This window comes from Corvus hawaiiensis, chromosome 7, assembly GCF_020740725.1.
Source record: "Corvus hawaiiensis isolate bCorHaw1 chromosome 7, bCorHaw1.pri.cur, whole genome shotgun sequence".
Lineage (NCBI taxonomy): Eukaryota > Metazoa > Chordata > Aves > Passeriformes > Corvidae > Corvus > Corvus hawaiiensis.
Window position 1 is genome coordinate 22028877 of NC_063219.1, and position 18897 is coordinate 22047773.

General features: G+C 40.1%; 1 protein-coding gene across 8 annotated transcripts in view; it reads right to left on the bottom strand.

Moving 5' to 3' along the window:
• CSRNP3 (cysteine and serine rich nuclear protein 3) overlaps positions 1-18897 on the bottom strand; it is a 108293-nt gene that overhangs the window by 24078 nt on the left and 65318 nt on the right. For all 8 annotated transcript variants that reach the window (XR_007204978.1, XM_048310246.1, XM_048310247.1 and 5 more), the window contains one exon: positions 7995-8165. Coding sequence is in view for 7 of the 8 variants with exons in the window: in XM_048310246.1 (XP_048166203.1) it covers positions 7995-8165 (171 nt within the window). In the remaining variant the exon portion in view is untranslated. The remainder of the gene's footprint in view (positions 1-7994; positions 8166-18897) is intronic.

The window sequence follows — 18897 nt, forward strand, 5'->3', positions numbered from 1 at the left end:
AGGTGCAGGGGGAAGACACTGGTGGGGGGGGGAAGACACCTGCCAACGCCCCCAGGCACCGCCTCCTCCACTGCTGGGATAAAGTTCTGCAGCTGCTTCTGGTGCCCCACCCTTTTTCACCTCAAGCTGTATTTTCTTCACTTCTCCCTGAAAATAAGCACCATTCATCTATTTGTGAATTTTTGAAAAATTAGAAGATACTCGCAACTCCTTCCATATTTGAAAAATTCAGGTTTTATCATACTCAGTCATCATTCATTTCTTGTATCTTGGTACCAGATGTCATTATAGGCCCATCCGACTCCCAAATCCCATGATAAGTAATTTTCCAAAGGGGAAAATTAGTATTTCCACTAGCAGTCCAATGTATGCTTAAAAGAATCACCTAAGCTTCATATGTATAAGAATAAATTATAACTGATGAAATAGGTAAGCAAGAGCAGAAGTATTGCTGTCAGACTGAAACAAAGCTTTCCTGACTTGCTTTCTCATACATCCAAGGCACTATGCAGAAGCACTGCTCATTTGCCTTTCAACATCCTCATTTTCCAAGCTGGGCAGGGGAGCTACAGCAGCGTGAACCCTGTGGGAGCCACAGCACTTCCTTCCGTATCTTTAGTGGCTGAAACAGAATCCAAACCTGCACCTAAGAAAAGCACCTGCTGAAGCTGTATTCATCCATCATATGCAAAACCTGCTTCCTTATTTCATACAATCCTGATAGGAATGACATTTTAAGCTCATCATGTTTTTCTAACATTTTTTACCCTGAAAACTGGTAGTTCTTTGATTACAAAACTTAAATGATCTCAGTTCTGGCTGAACTCCAAGACATAAGCACTTTCTTCTGCTGTCTCAGCTATTCTCCTGATGTCAAAGATACATTAAAATAAATGTGAACCATATGGCTCCCCAGCAGATTACTCATACTCCTGCATCAATGAGGGCAAAGCAATTCATTGTCACCAGTGCAGAAATATCTTAGGCATGTGAAAATTTCAAAAGGCTGTAAAAAACATGTGTGAAGCAGCCTTTTGGATTAAAGCTCTGTATTAGACAAGAGGAAATGCTGCATTTCTTACACTCTACTGATGCCACGAAGATTTTTTGCCTTTTATACCTGTTATACCTTTTTACAACTTCTGTACTCTTAGTGCTGTTTGCCTACATTCTTGGACTTGTTTTTGGTCAGCTAGGAGACTAAACGTTTTAGAAGCTTTGTAGTTAGGGATCCGTGTGCCCTAGACCCCAAGGTCCTCTCCAGAACACATTCTGTAAACCAAGATAGAACCATCCAGGGGAAGGTTCCTTGGGGAGGGGGGCTCACTCAAGCCTCTCACTGGGGAATTTTTTGATAGATATGCTAATTAGTAAGATCTATAATGTTATACCAGATCTTTTGGAGGTGTGCATTGTGGTGTGCATTGAGGTGCATTCAACCTGGATGTAGTGCACCTAAGGATCCTTAAAATAAATACCGAGGTAAAATCCCTTTTTCCCTTCTAACCGTGTTTGACTTGATTTTAAGACCAGGAAAAGGCATCACTACTACCCATTTGTTTGCTTTTTACCTACTCAGTGTCATATAAACTATTATAAGAAGGATCAGCACCACTGTCCACCTACTCCATGACTTTCCCATGCAGTGTTTCATCAAGACCAACACTACAGAACAGCAAAGCCTAATCCATCCTGGTAATCCAGGTCAAAACACTGCTGACAAAAGCCAGCTTGCTTCCCAACCCTTGTAGAAAACAAAGTCTAGGTAAAGGTTGTATCCCGAAATTGCTTCTACCTCTTTCTCTTGCCTCTCCTTCTATCCCATTGTCTTCCAAAAGGTATTTTTTAAGAGTTTCCATACACTCAATTTACAAGTTTCCAACCCTGAATGATAGAACACTTTTCCTACATGCTGGAAATCCACATTAAGGGGAAATGCTGTGACATAAAATACACCCTCCAAAAGAAACATGTAGGCTTGAGGACAAGGGAGGTATTTTCTATAACAAATTTGAATCTGGAAGTCTTGAAGGGAACTGCATACTCAGTTGTAGATTAATGGAAATTTGAGAGAAGAGGGACAATGCTGGCGAACAACGACACCTATGCAGAGCACGTCACTGGTCTATCCTTCTAGTACTTTCCTTTAGGGTAAAGCCAAAGCTAAATTCACCTCACGGGAAGAGCTGGATGGGAATGCTTGCCTAATGCTAGATTTATTTAAGTCACATTTGAAAATGTTTTTGACAATTACTAGCTTACAGACAAGTCTGACATGAATAGAGAGGATTTTAATTTGTATTTTAAGCATTTTACGTCACTGTTAAGAGTTTTGTCTGAAATCTCATACAAATTTTTAATCATCGGGATGCACGCTAGAAGCTGGAACTTGACCACTAAAATCTCAGTGAAAGCTTTGTGTTTATTTCCTCAGCATCCTCTACCTTCAGAATGCTTTTTTGTGACATTCACCATACTAGTCCAGTTTCTCTATTCTGCAAATATCATCAGCCTGTGGGGAGGAGTGGAGATGGTTAAGCGCTCTCTGCCTCACCATTTCCTCTAAATGCCAGCTGCTGTTCCATAGATGATTATTCCTGACCTTGGCCCCGGCTTTGTGAGGAGGAAAGTCCTACCAGGGATCCTTGCAGGAACACCCATGCATAACAATTGCATTTGCTGAGCTCTGCTATGACACTACAGGCAATCCTTTGTCCCATCCTATGTGTGACTTCTGTGAATGGCCATTTCATACTAATACAGCTACCCATTCAGCTGTCTGTGACCTTGCATTTGCAACATATTTTGTATATCTATCATGAACATCTTCCAACAAAAAAATTTTGTTTGATGTTTTCTAAGCCAACAAAAACATCATGTAAGGCAAAAACTCTCTCTGGTTGTATTGTGTGCAAAATGCACTAATTTATAACAGAGAACTTTTTTAAAAATATAGAAGCATAATTGGCTGCACAAATCATTCTAAAAACTAGTGGGAGCCTGCCTTATAACTCCTCTTTTCAATTTTTAACAATTCTCCCTACAGTAGTCCTTATTCCAGATGAAAAGATGCTGTCATTCTGCATGAGTTTGAGCAAAGACACTGCACTACGTTTCACTGAATTTATTTGCATTTCTTGTTCTTTAATGCTCAGATGAGCTGACTTATTTTAAAATCAAATACAAGAACCTCTCAACCTGTTAGCATTTCATAACATGAGTCAACAAATAGCAATAAGAACATATTCCTCATTAACAAGGAAATTCCAAGCCTGGTTGGTGGCAACATAAGTAACTGCATGATAATGCCATCAAAAAATGAATGTCTGCATTTAGCTACCCATGTTTCCCCATAGTAAACCAGCACCACCACTTCTAGCCCATTTAGGTTTCTATCATTAACCAGCAATTAAACACACAGCTTAAGTTCAAAGCTCAGGCAGTGTCTTGTGCTATTGACCTTACACCAAATAAAACTTTATTTTCTTCTATGAAGATAACTCAGGAGAAGCAACACCCTCCTAAGGATTTCATACCTTCTTTCAAGTTATGCATGGCCACATAGATAAGGCAATCTCAGTATGTTAGCAACTCTAGAAAATTCAAACAGTGCTTTACAGGGCATATTGAAGGAACTCCAACAGGCATGTATTTGTGTTTTCAAATTCCTCATTATCTTTAACAGCAAAATCAAAAGATGGTAAGAGCACTTAGAGACCAAAGGGTTTTCTCAGAGCCCTCAGTGACCTGCCCCATTCCTAATGAACCTAAGGCATCCAACACTCTAAAGACAGGACCCTAATTAGTGGAATGATGGGACCTATGATTATGGCTGCAGGATAACCTCACCCATGACAGTGATAATGTTAATGGAAATAGAGAGATAACTGATGGAGGATATCAGTCAGACTGTGTGATGGCACCACCTCCTGTTGGTGACGATCACCTTATCAGATATGCTGCTGCTGTCGATCTCAAGTGACTCTGAAGGCGAGGAAGAGAACTCGTAAAGTTTCAGCTACACAACACTGAAGTTGAAGTGGCAGAGGAAAGCAGCAGCTCCTTATGTTTCTTAGGAGATGCATCTGCAATTAATGTGCTATGGGGAGTTATTACCAGCACCAAAGTGCAAAAGACAGGACTTCACAAGGTTTCCACAGCTCTTTCAATTGCATGTGATTCTGTAACTTAAATTTTAAATCAGAAAATAAGATCAAGCATTTAGAGGCAGGTACCTCACCAAAGCAGGAAGAATCACAGAATCATCAAATTACTAATGTTGGAAAAGACCTCCAAGATCATCAAATACAATTTTTGAGCGAATACTACCATGCCCTTTAAACCATATCATGAAGTGCCGTGTCTACTTGTTTTCTGAATACTTCCAGGGATGGCGACTCCTCCACTTCCCTCAGGAGCCTGTTCCAATGCTTAACTACTCTTTCAGTGAAACAATTTTTCCTAATATCCAACCTAAACCTCTCTGGCACACTTTGAGGTCATTTCCCCTTGCCTATGAGAAGACTGACCCCCCACCTTGCCACAACCTTTCATGGAGCTGTAGAGAGCAGTAATGTCTCCCTGAGCCTCCTCTTCTCCACTTAACACCCCCAGCTCCCTCAGCCACTCCTCATAGGATTTATGTTCCAGACCCTTTACCAGCTTCATTACCCTTCCCTGGAAGGGCACATATTCCCCCACACCTGAGCTGGAATGTGGAACCCAGTGTTCCTCAGTGCACACAACATGGCAATGGTCAGGGTGTTGAACTGACATCCTGAACAGCAATTCCAGGTTTTTCAGCTTGCTGGGGAGCAGACGAAACACAGCAGTGGAGTGCCAGAACTGAACAGGGCAATTTAAAGGAGCTCAAATGGCATTGTGAGTGCTCCAGCCCTGTATTCCAGGTATTCCTAAATCCTGACTAATACTGTATATGCATGCTTGGACTGCTACTTGAAGATGAACATCCTTCTTTCTGATATGAAGGCAGGGCTGTGAAATGGGACAGCTATGTGGACTAGCTAGTAATATGCTTTGGCATCCATTAAAGTAAATCTGCAATGACTAATGACCTGCTGAATCAAACTGAAATCGCTTCAATAGACTGAGAAAGGTAAGTAAAAAACACAACAGGGATTATATCTGCCAGCAGTAATGAAGGCACTTCATCACCATTTGCTAAGAGATTTAAAAATGTGCACATCTGTAAAAATACACAGACCTAATCAAGAAAATGCTAATGGTGAAAGTTGTCTATTCTGTATGGACTTCAATTTTTATTTACTGACTCAGATGCCTGCAACTTAGGCTAGGGATTTATTCCATTCCTGTTGTTGCTGTCTTTATTTGTTTAAATGGATATATTGTTGAAGAAACTCTGTACTTATCCCCGTGTAATAGTCACAAGCAACAGCACTTAGGGCCATCTCAGTCATGTGTTTTCTGCCATCACACTACAGGGTTAATTGCTGAGAACAAAGTTATCTTCTGGTAGCTCTGCCCCACCTCAATGATCCACAGCCCCTGTGTGCCTCACTTACCCAGCAGGTTAAACTGACTTTAATGGAGCAGGATCCTTGCTAGGCTCCTGTTTATCTGACCCAATACATATCATTTCAAGGGTTGTGTAAATACAGGGATGCACCAGTTGTGCTAGATGGGTTTATATGCAAACTGCCTGCTTGCTAAAGTGCTGAAGGGGTTGTAGTTACAAGCAATTTAGAATTATCTCTTTGTCAGGTCAATTAGAAAGAAAAAATAAGACTTAGAGGACCATGTTAGGATTTTTTTTTTTTAATTCTCAACTTAAGAATTAATATATAGACCTTGATGTTGACTACAGGTCACACAACCCTCTCCCTCTTTTCCAGTCAGTAAAAGAGAGTTTATAGTGAACTTTGTATTCACCTATATGAAAACAGACCAGAAAAAAGACAGTACACAGGACCTGACAGTGTCTCACTAAATAGAACAGAAAATGGTGTAACATATCAGGAAATAGCTTAGGAAGATAACCTCCATCAAGGAGGTATTCAGGCATGTACCAGAGGCAAGGAATCTCACCAGCCTTTTTTCAGCACTGGCTCTTTTCAGTCTGCTCACTGAAAAAGTCTCAAAGACCTCATCCTTAAAAATACAGATTCAAATATTCAACTTAGAAAAGCTCTTGTCCTTTGCCTTTTATTATGGAAGATGAATGACTTTAAAGCATGAACAAAATACCTTCCAATGTACACTGTTAAGAGTTTTGTTAATGCACATTACATGTGCATGTAATTTTCAGGTGAGTATCACTTAGTAGCTCTTAAGTAATACTGGGGTTCTGTATTTGATTTCTTGGAATTTAGGCTGGTGCATCTATATTAAAGACAATACTTTTTAAAAAATAGTATCAATGCACACACAAACTATTTGCTCTTTTTATTTCTGTATCACCAATGGATATAAACATATGTATTTTAAAAAAATGTAATATGTACAATTTCTGTATCTGGGAGTGCTCACACAGATAAACACTTACTACTCTGGCCACAAATATCTCAGTCAGATAAATCATTAATCATAACACTGAATACTGCAATTTCTCTTACAGAAAGGGAAGTTTCTTTAAACTAAATTATTTACTACATCAACTACAATTAAAGCTTATTGTTATATACATGTACTACAACTTCCAAGTTTCTCCCCTGAATCATTCCATTTCACTGTATCATCTGTGTATTCACAATAAAATTATGGTCTTCTGTGTGGGTGGGAACAACTGTTTCATGTAAAAAGCCTGTTTTCAGTCTATGATGAATGATCAACTAACTTCTTCAACAGATGCAAATGTTCAAGTATCAGCATGCAGATAATATTGTCACCAAGACATTTCTAAATACTACCAAAGAGGTTTACTGGGTCGCTTACTCCTTTGTGGCATTTGAATAAAATAGGTCCCTGACTAGAGCTGCATCTTAAATATCATATAGCACCTCAAGAGTGTCCATTTGAAAAGTTATGCCTGTCCCTCCTGTGCACAGCAACATTCCCAACTAGAGCAAAGAGGATTCAGACCCTCACATCCAAAGGGATTCGGACCTTCACTGCCCACTCAAGATGAACAGCAGCATTTGGTAGACAAGTCAGTTATAAGAACATTTGTATCACATGCTACAAACAGGATCTCTAGGCACAATCCAAACCACTCAGTTACATGGACCACATTCTGTATGGGCAGTAACGAGGAGCCTCACCTACTCCTTGGCTCACAGTTTTAAGTAATAACTCCGTACGGGAGATCTAACTGCAAAAGAGTTGAAGGAGGCAAACCCCTGCTTTTTAGAACATGCATTTCACTACTAATAAACAATATAACCACCTAAAACAAGTATCATAAACTGCAAATATAAACTGTAAATTTATCGCTCCCAGAAATATATGCTGCAAATGTAGCTTTGCTAACTTAAGACCAAATTCTTATTTGTAAACAAAACCATTGTGAGGGACAGAGATATCCTCTGCTACCTGAAAAAGAGAAACTACTGAAATAATGTGTACCACACACAATATTCATCAGTTTCAAATAAAAGAAAGCTTACACGGTTTTTAGAGGAGAACTCTCACCAATACTGTATTACAGAGAGTTGACAGCTGCAATACATTTAGCTAAGGAAAATAAACAAACTGAGCTAAAGCACTTTCCCTACAGTACCTGTTTGAAATGTTTTGAACACAACTCCCAGCTTCAACTACAAACAACTACATAATTCAAATAGCAAATAGGTAGGAGCTTCCCAGAGACTTCAAACTTTAACAAATAGCCAAACAGGCAAGAAGTCAAAAGAATGTAAGTTTATTTTACTAAGTCACTTTGAGCAAGTCACAAACTGAACATCATAGTCTGTTTCATGATCTGTTCAATTGAAAATCATCATGCTTATCTAACCACAAAATTTATTTTATTTTGAGAAACAGGAATAATTCTTTAGGTACATAGAGCTAATACTTACGGGTAAAATGATTAGAAGTGGATGGATTGACACTATCACCACTGTCAGCACTTTCACTGCTAGAAATGTCATCATCTGATTCCCTCACGGAGGAGCAAGGTGAGGAGCCATCAACTTCTTCAAACTTCCTCTTTAAAATTCCACTCATTGCTGCAATGCTGTCACATGTACCTGTAACAGGAACAGAGGCAATAAGGCACTGAAACATCCAGCTGCAGAATATGCAATCATAACCTCCAAAGTAATTTTCATTTCAAAATAGCAGTAAATTGCCACTTCTAGTCTTGAATAATCATTTAATATGAAATTACACATGACTAATTAGGAGAGAGTGAAGCCACAGAGAAGAAAAAAAAATCTTAAGTCCTACTCTAACTTCACATGTATGGAGATGGTTATTTCACTAGAATAATCTGTAACAGATTGCTTTCAGGTAGTATTTTTCCCACAATGTCAACAGCATCCCTGTCTTCTGGTTATGTTGTGAAGTGTCAAACAAAGAAAAAAATGACTGACTTGGTCCCTCCCTTGGCTGCCACAGGAGGAAGGAATGTTCACAATGAGGGACAAAATTAAGTAAGAAGAAATCATCCTAAACACTACAATTCCCATTGCTAAATATATGTGACATAACCAGTATTCACATCACCCTTCAAGAATTCCATCTGATAATTCCAATATTACAAACAGAAGACAGTGAAGACACAAAGACCACATACTAATTTGTGCTCAATAAATACCTGGATTTCAGAAGTTACCCACACCAGTTAGAGACACCAACTGCCTCCCAAACGCTCTCCTCTCCCAGTTACCGTGAGTTCATGAAAGGCAAGTACCCCTCAATTAACCTGATCTCCTCCTATGACAAGGTGACCTGCCTAGTGGTTGAGGCAAAGGCTGTGCATGTTGTCTACCTGGATTTTACTAAAGCCTTTGACAATGCTTCCTGCAGCCTCCTCATGGAGAAACTGGCTGCTTACATCTTGGGTGGGTGTACAATCTGGCTGGCTGGATGGCCCAGAGACTGGTGGGCAATGGAATTAAATCCAGCTGGTGGCTGGTCACTAGTGGTGTTTCCCAGGGCTCAGATGAGGCCAGTCCTGTTTAAATATCTTTATCAGTGATCTGGACAAGGGGATCAAGTGTCACCTCAGTTAGTTTGCAGATGACACTAAGTTGGGCATGAGTCCAAAGAAGGGCAATGAAGCTGGTGAAGGTCTAGAAAGTGACTCATATGAGGAGCAGCTGAGAGAGCTGGGGTGTTCAGTCTGGAGGAAAGGGGAGGGCCTCATCACTCTCTAAAACTCCCTGAAAGGACTTTTTATTCAGGTGGGGGCTGGCCTCTTCTTCCAGGTAACAACTGACAGGACAAGAGGAAATGGCCTCAAGCTATGCCAGGGGAGGTTTAGATTGGATATTGGGAAAGGTTTCTTCAATGAAAGGGCAGCCAAGCATGGGAATACCCAGGAAAGTCACCCCAGAAACACCACTCCTGGAGGTATTTAAAAGACATGTATATGTGGCACCTGGGGACATGGTTTAGTGGTGGACTTGTCAGGTCAGGTCAATGGTTGGACTCAATGATCTTTGAGGTCTTTTCCAATCTTAATTATTCTGTGATACCAAAATTAAGAAATGAAATGCCTACTCTGTTCCTGAGGTTGAGTAGAATAGTGTAAAGCTAAGTATTCAAGCAGAAATTGAGCAGCATGTCCTGGTTCTGGCCAGGACAGGGTTAATTTTCACAGTAGCCTGGAGGGGGCATGGCCAGGACACTGAGTTATTCTATACCACCTCACATCATTACTGGGGACAGGGGGAAGGAGTCTTTCTAGGGAGCAGAGGTTCCTAATGGCTCCAATTCCAAGCTGGAGGAAGCAGTGGGGTAGCAAGGCAGAGGGAGCAGTTGAGTGTTGTCTGTTGTGGGTTTCCACAGTGAGCAGTAACATTTCTTTCCTTGTACCCTCTGTCATTAACACTGTTGCCCTAACTGTTCCTTTTCTTCTCTCATTGCCATCTCCAGCAAATTGTTCTTATCTCAACCCATGATCTTCACCTTTGTGCCCCCAGTTCTCCTCTCCAGCCCACTGCAGCGGGGAGGGAGAGTGTGGAAGCGAGTGAGCAGGAGCGTGGTTTGGAGAGTTTCTGTGGGAGCACTAAATTGGGGAGTACCCCTCCTACACCGTGACAGAGCACAGGTGGAAGTATTGCAGGCAATTAACTAACTGAGGAGAGATCAAGAACAGCTGGAGCCTGCCCAGGGGACACACAGCTGCCACCATCCCACCTGCAGCACTGCGAAGAGAAACACTCCTACCACTTATCCAGGCAAAAAGTTTGTCTGGGATTGATGACGCACTATACTTGCCAGGGACACAGAACCCAGCATTACAACCTTAACACAGGGCTCTGCCAAATCCCACTGAAAGCAAGAAAAATAAAAAATTCATTTACATTGCTCACGAAAAAGAAATCTCAGAAATTTTAAAATCTCTACAGCTACCTTTAGGACTCATTAATTCTGAACCAGCCATATTCTGCTCCTTCCAGGAAGCTGAACTAGATACTCTCCAGAACTCCCTTCCAACCAACGTTTCTATGGCTCTATGTTTAAAACCCTAGTATATCTGTGAGGAAGCTTGCATAAGCTGGGCTAAATGGCTACTAAAGAAGACAAGGTTACAGCAGAGATTCCAGCACTGGCCAAAACATTTAACAATTAGCACATTTCAGGGTTTTGGCTCAGGCCACTTTCCGCTCTCCTGGATAAACGCAGGATGAAGCAGGTGCCAGAACCATTCCCAGCAGGCAGGCTGGATGAGGGCACCTAGGTTTTGGCAGAGGCCTGACAGCTTAGCCATTGTGGACAAGAGCTGCATCCTGCCACTTGGCAGCAGAAGCCAGAGAATGCTGTCCCCAGCACACATCATTCTTATCTTTTTTTTCAGTTAGTTCAGAGGCAGTCTCAGGGATGTAGCCTCTATGCTCTGACCCTGTAAGCACAGCACTTCAGCAGGTTCTCTGCTATCTTTGCTCACACTTGGTCTCATACTAAGTAGTTTCAATGTGTCCTATGCATTCTATAGCTCCCCTCAAGCCCCAACACCAGTTTCTTTCCTGTAAAAAACAAATGACTGTGTGAAGGGATTTGCAACCTTTTGGCCTGGTATGAAGTTGTAACAGGATAAAGGTGGGTATATGAGGATGAGAACTACCAAAAAAAAGGAAAAAGAAAGAAAGAAAAAGTAGGACTCACCAGTCTCCAGAGTCTGTAAGACTAATTCAAAATCATAATTCAGCAAACACTGAAGTCTATCTATATGAAATTCAGGGGTTGAGGTGGCAAGAAAGCAGTGGTTTCTTCCCAGTGCAACAGAAATTTAATTCTAATTACTTGTTTTGATTTGCTGACAAAGCATTTTACCTTGCCTGCCAGCTCCTAAGCACAGTGGGAGTGAGTTATGAGCAGGTTTAAACTTACCTTTGTAAGTCAAAACTAGAAATTGCATTTACATTATACAACATTTTTATGATACAATTCAATTATGAGGACTAGAACAAAAATGTTATAATAAGGGAGTTCATTCACTTCTTAAGAATCAAAAGCTCTAAGAAGAACACATGCAATTTACCAAGTTTAATATACTGTCTCCAGCAGTAGTCACTATTTAATGCTTCAATGGAACGCAATGGGAAGCAAAATCCAGCCAAAACCACTGCAGATACACAGCTCTGCTTCCTCATCCTTGCAGTCAATTTCCCCTAAGCACAAGACTGAAAAGTTGCTGTATGACAGTGCCCAGCCTCAGAGAAATTCACTTGACTTGGTCTCCTGAGGGAACAAGTTTCTTACTAGTTTTCTGTGAGAAGAAAAAAACCACAACAAAACACATCTTCTGAAACTACAGCCGCACCCCCTTCAAAATTACAGCAGTTTCAATCTCTACAATGCTTTGGACAGTAAACAGCAGCAGAAAGACACCAGTGTTTAGCAGCACGCTTTACTAGATAGAACTACACAGGTACCCCCCACAAAGTGGAAACAGCTGAACAGAAGTCACTGACATCTTGTAGCTGTATTACAGTGACATTTCCATTTCAGCAGTGATTACATTACATGGGAGGCAGAGTGCATCTGCTGATGCTGTACAGAATTAGGAAATGCCTTTATAGCTGGGGGATGTGCAGGGAGGGAATGGCAATGGAGACACAAATGGAACTGCAGCATTAAGTTCCACATCCCAAAGCTGGGGGGTTTGTCTGATGGCTGCAGTTGCTGGAAAGCACCTTGCAGGTTCCTGCCCACACTGTCAATCTCACAGCTGTGCAACCCTTAACAGCCTGACTCTGGGGAGCTCCCCAAAGCCACACAGCCTCTTGCTGATACTCCACTTTTAATGTGGGAACTTAAAGTGTTCATCTGCAAGAACAAGGAAGAGAAAATGAGTGAGAAACCGTGCAGGTCTGGAAACACTTGCACACTTGTTTACAATTCAGATTCTTCCCAATTCTGAGTTAATAATCCCCAGAACAAGATGAAGATTCCCATCAGAAGGTACAGCTCCTGAGAATAATGTAGGGGGGGAGCACTGGTCCCCCATACAGCCAACGTGTGCCTGCTCTGGGAACTGGTGCCATATTTCCTAGGGCTAGAAAACAAGAACAGAGGGAATGATGTGCTATCTCAACAGGTACACCCTGGCACCTCACAGCTACACCTGCTCAGTCTGCCCCCTGCAAGGGCACAGGGACGTACAAATAGCGGATTACTGCTTGTTGACTGAGCAACAGCTGCTTCCAGTGGAGCAACCAGCACCTTTGAAATTACTCCAACATCCTTGTCTTTGGTCAAAAGGCCTTTTCCTAGAAGGCTCCTCGGACCAAAACCCCTTTCCTAGAAGGCTCTGCCAATCTGTCACCAAACTGCCTTCTTCAAAGGCATGTGAGCTTTTCCAGGGTCTCACTTTCAAGTTTCCCTAGCATAAAGACACTTCTGTACATACCCAAAGTTACAGAGATTTGAGACATCTGAGTAAGTTCCTGTTGAGGTCTCCCTGGGAACCTGGGAAGAACTTCGTGTTCTTCCAAGTAAGGTGTCCAAGAACAAAAGGAAAATCTACTATGAGTGCAAACCATGTTGAGAAGGAAAAGGGACAGAAAGGCTGGGCCAGGCCCAAAGCCATGAGCAATTGTTTATGTACCCAAAGGCTGGTAAATACAGTACAGCACTTGGCTGCTACCTGGGCCCAATCTCTCTGGACTATGAATCTTGGCATTATTTTCTACATAGTAAAATGGTCTCCACTTAAACAAAGGACTAGGATGCTCTCCACTAAGCTATACCTTAGAGGCAGCAGGTACTGAACAACAGATTCAGCTCTCCAGCACCTGGGTGAGTTTCTTAGCTGTTCTATTGTGCATATTAACAAGAGACACATTCAGCAGCAAGAATGTGTACAAGATCTGTACAAGAAAGATGCTTTGAGAGGAAGAGTGACCTATGCTCTGCTCTTGCAAGGGAAGGTCTATGTACCTGCCCTCAGGAGCAGGTACTGGACTGTGACTGCAGAGCACAGGGAACTCCAAGAGCATGAGCTATGGATCCATGCTGAAGGGTAACCACATGGACACTGGGATTAAAACATTTATCTCTCAAGCATCTAACCTCCAACGGTCTCGCTTCTTATTTCATTATGTGACTTAGAGACTAATCCTGAAACCTTACTCAGAAGTAGAAGACCTGTAGTCCTCAATGGCCACAGCCAATCCTCAGTACAAGAGAAAAACCATTCCTGCTCAAAGAGCCATTGGAAGGACACAGAATTTTACAGCCATCTTGACACTGCTCGTAAACACACACTCCTCCCTACACTATGCACCTCTGCATCAGTAAACTAGCTCTGCTGGCCCTGTAATTGTGCCTTGTCTTCAAATACAATGGGATTCTGATCGATTCTAAAACACTCTAAAAGGAAATGTTTGATACACAAAGCAGATGTATTAAATAATAGGATGTCTGGGGGAATGATAGTTTGGCTTATTAATTTTCAAAATTCTTTTCCTGAACATAAATTTCTACCCTCTCCCCTTCAAAAAAAGGCAACTGAATTCCTTTAATTTATCTTCTGAGCACCTTAAAATCAACTTTTCTCTCTAAACAGCCTTAATAGCATCTTTAAAGCATTACGTTTGCATATCACAGTTAATGCAACATCAAGATTACAATTTCAATATTTAGTCAGAACTTTCCTGTGAGGAAATACACCTTGTATTACACAATGCTTGTTTTAATTGAGAAAGCATGAACTCTTGGGATTAGAGTTATAAAGTATTTAGTTCTACAAGCTTTCTTTCAAAAATATTTCCAGGCATTATGACTTCAAATGCAGAGGAAGTGCAGTGAAAGTGTCAACAATGAGACTGCCAAGGGCATGGTCGAAAGAAATGGCTACAACAATTTAAATGGCTAAACAAATATAGGCTAAAAGTCAAGTCAAGGGTAAAGATATAAATTCATACTGCCTCTGGCAGGAATCAATTATGCTGGCTATTCTGACCTCTAAATGGGTTCTTCTGGAGAGGGAACATGAAAAGCTTGCTCTCACTCTCTCACTTTTTACCCATTTTCTCTCACCTTCATTACAAGTTTCGTATGTATGTTTCACATCTTTAAACTTGGCAAAAATATTCAAAAAGGAGAAAGAGATAAACTGTTTTATCTGCGTTAAAACCAACGATAGTTGAAAATTTTGCAACTACAGTGGTTGAAAAGCATTCTCACTCCAAAGAACATTACTGAAAACACTAGAAATTCTAAGTAGAGACACTCTGAGAAATGTCAAAGATGTGCCTAAAAACATAAAGAATTGCCTAAATTAGTCAGTTTTTGAAAATGGCTACAGAAACTGAGTAACAGCACAATGGAAGAGGCAAAACTGAAAAAGAAAAATACATGAGAAGGGATTGAAGCAAAAGGTTATGAAAATATTCCTTTCCTACAGAAGTGGGACTCTGAGACAAAAACACTGAGTTTCAAATTTCCATCACTATTTAAGAGAAATGTAAATTAAATAGCAAAGCCATGCTCTGTCATGATCACTGGAGGCCAGTTATAAAGGAGAAGGTATACAAAGCAGATATTAAAAAATACAGGTGTCCTCAGTGTTACCATTTAGTGGTGTTCATCTACGTGATGCATCTGATCATATAGCTAAAGTTTTGCATTAGCTCAGCTCACTTTGAACAAGCAGCAAAAGCAGATCAGCTGTACTAATTTACACAGCTTCTGAGCAGAACTAATCTGCAGAGCAGAACACTGCCCTAACACAGACCATTTTTAGTACCCCTGTGAAATACGTCTTTAGCTTCAACAGGCATCTTGGAAGTGTAAATACACATTGCTTTGTATTTATCAAAATAAATACACAGTAGAGGGTCATACGATGGAAAAATTATGCTATTTAGTAATTATTCATTACTTAACTGCAAATTTTGTTGCTCTTCTAACCTAGGTTTTCTTTTGTCATACACTGGTACAATTTAATCATGTATATACATTTAACAGACATGTTTACTATGGTTTACCAAATATTGGCAGTAAGAATTCATCACAGAGGTGGCATGAAAAAGGGTCTTAGCTTATTATGCACCAAATCCTGTGATATTAAAGACCTGCCTGTGCACAGCCAGCAGCCATTTGTGTTTCAGTACTGCTGCAGCGTTTAACCATAGACATGCTCAGCACGTTCCCTAATGGACACTGTTTCAACTTTCCCCAGTTCAGTGTTCAAATTCCAGCCTGGCAGATGATTTCGTGCAACCTCATGCCTTTGCCTTGTCACATCCACCCAAAAAGGCACAGCTACAGGAATACCTTCTCCTATTCCTATGCAAGCAGTGACAGATCTGGGAGACTCCAGCAGTCTCCAGGTTCAGTGAGGGAACACAGGAAAAACAGTGTGGAGCCCTGATACTTCAACAGTCAGATCATATTCTTCCAACTTGAATAACAAGACATTCAAAATTTATGGTATGAGCTTGGTTCTTTGCATCCAACAACTCATAAGCAACCAATCAAAAGATTTTGGGCTGATGGGCTTTTTATTTTTTTCCTTTTTTTTTTCTTCTCTCCTTTTTATTAAACACCAAAAGCATAAAAATCTCCCATAACAGCTTGTTTTTATCTTTTTAATAAATGCTGACATTAGAAAGAACATAATTAACCCAATTCTCTAATAAAATCACCGTGCTGCGCACATTTTTAAGACACCACGTAAATATTTGGCACAGCTCTTTGCAGTCATGTAAAGTTATAGACTGGCTTCTCTGGAAGCCGAAACTCTGTTGCTATTTTGTACTATAAAGCTGAAATAAAATGGTAGAAGGTAAACAGCAGCTAGGAAATCACCAGAAAACCTATTATTTTTGCCAGCAGAAATGTCTGACGAAGAATGAAACAGGCCCCTAAAAACAAGAACAATTTTGGTCAGCAGGAGCCAACATTCAATTGCCACCAATGAAATGAACATAGCTCCATGGGCATGACAGTAAAATCATGACTTCAATCAAGGCTTGGCCTCAAGTAAAGCCAAAATTAGTAAAAATACGTTTAAGTGCATTTTTCTTCCTAGAGAATAAAGTCAATAAAACTATTTGTACTGGAAAATATAAATTATTAATATCTACTGGAAGGCTGTGATGTTTTGAAATTACTATCTTCAAAAATAGCTTTATGGCTATAATAATTCAAGCTTTCTATCTAGATCAAGGACAACACACACAACCAAAATATAATGTTACAATCTGCATTTTTCATGCACACCCAAGACAGTCCTAAGTAGGCATTCAGACCCACAAAAAATGACACAAAAATAAAAGATGCGAAATTGCTATTTGTTTCTAGGATTTGTTTTTTGACTTCACACCATACATACTGTATCTATTCAACTATGAAAAACGACACATTTATTTTTAAAAAACCTGGAGATTTTTAGAAATAATATTATTTTAAAATTAAACACTGAGGAGGGAAATTCACCAAAAAAATCCCCCGTAACATTCACAACAAATTACTGAATGCAGGAAACATGAATTTATACAGCACAACTGTGAAGTTTTCTTCTGCCACGGACATATATGTAGAGCATTGACAATTCATCTTCTCTTCTAAAAACAGCACAAGGTAAAAATAAGCTACTCAGTTATCAGCTAAAAATGAATTTAATTTCAAGTTTACAAAAAAAAAAAAAGAGGAAAAAATCTGAGAAACCATTGGAACTTGATTACTTATGGATTTGTCTCCTCTGGATGGATTACCCAAGGCACGGTACGAGGGCTGCTTCACTGATTCTCTTCCCCAGAGTCATGGTGTTTAAGCTTTCCTCTATGTGGTTTCTTTGATAATCAGGGTCTTAGAGTGCAAATTGTTTTTTACTGGTGTGAACTAGCAATCTCTCTTTCCCATCTCACCACCCATTTCCACAATACTTGAAGAACATTGACTGCTTCTGCTTCAAGCTCAGCTGATATAAGCTAACAGGTTAAAAAAATTAATTAGGAAAACATGATAGACATATTGAACAATATGATGGGCACAGAGAAAGCATAACTGCATAAACCTAATTTCCTTAAGAAATGAGTCAAAAAGATCAGCTACACTTAAGATATCAAAGTCCCAGATTTGGTGACCATGGTATCACAGAATGAGATGTTTTTATGAAGATGGACAAAATATGTGTAATCAATAAACATTTCTCTATAAGCCAGTGTAATTTCAATAACTGAAAACATCAAAAAGGATTTTTAAAGCATATATTCAATTACACACAAAATTTCCAATAGTAATGTCATATTTGTGGCCAGGAAAAATTACCCACAGGTCTTTATTCACCTGTACATGTGTACCCGTGTACAATCAACACAAAGGCACCCAAAGGAAGGGCCTATGGTGTTAACATGACAGACCACAGTAAGACTAACTTAAAATTACATTCCAGGTTGTGTTAAAATTGGATGTTGACTCTCTTCACTTTTTTTTCATACTAAAGAAAATCGGGAGTTTATGCCTGTAGTGACTTGTATACTAATAAACATGTCTATGAATTCTTTTCAGTTCACTTTATAATTCAAAGCTTAAAATTTTACTAGAAAGCTGACAGAAAAGCTGAAGGTCTAATAATAAGTATGTACCCATCCAATTCCCAAGGCACTCCAGTCACTGAGACAGTGATGAATAGAAGCTGAGCATCGAGCCCACTCCCACCTCATTGCCTGACTTGTAAGCACCTTATGACCGACCATTCAGCACCACTTCAGCCAGGGAAGTCTGCTGGCTCAAAATTAATTATCTGCCCTACACTCTCCTGAAAAGCACTGCTGCGAAGGTATGTGGTTTACACTTCCAACCTGAGGTTGTTTTTTTTTTTAATTTGATATATTTAGCCTTCTTAAATCTCTGTTCACTCTGTCTTTTCCAAAGAAGCTGAGATGAGAAGGTTAATACTGTGCAATTTTCACTTTTCCCTTTTATTGTAGAAAGATGTTTGTTTAGAAAGAAGAGTGGGTGAGGAGGGCATAATAGTAAACAACTGAGAAACTTAATTGAAAGCTACAAAGTTAAAACTCTGGCTACTCTGAAAGTGAATGCTTCTATAAAGGCTCTGGTATAACAAGAGCGCAAAACAATGGCAACTCTGCAAGTCAATTCCCCCCTAAGTCGTGGGGTTTCCCTCCCTACCCCCAAAATAAAATATTTAAAGGACAAAAATGTTTGCTTGAGAATAGCCTGCTCAGCTGTCACAGCTCATGTTGGAAGTAAGCAGTGCTATATCATCTGTTGTCCACACTAAAAACAATTAACAAATACATTTTATGGTTTCAACATTTTTTGTTTACCCTGTTACCC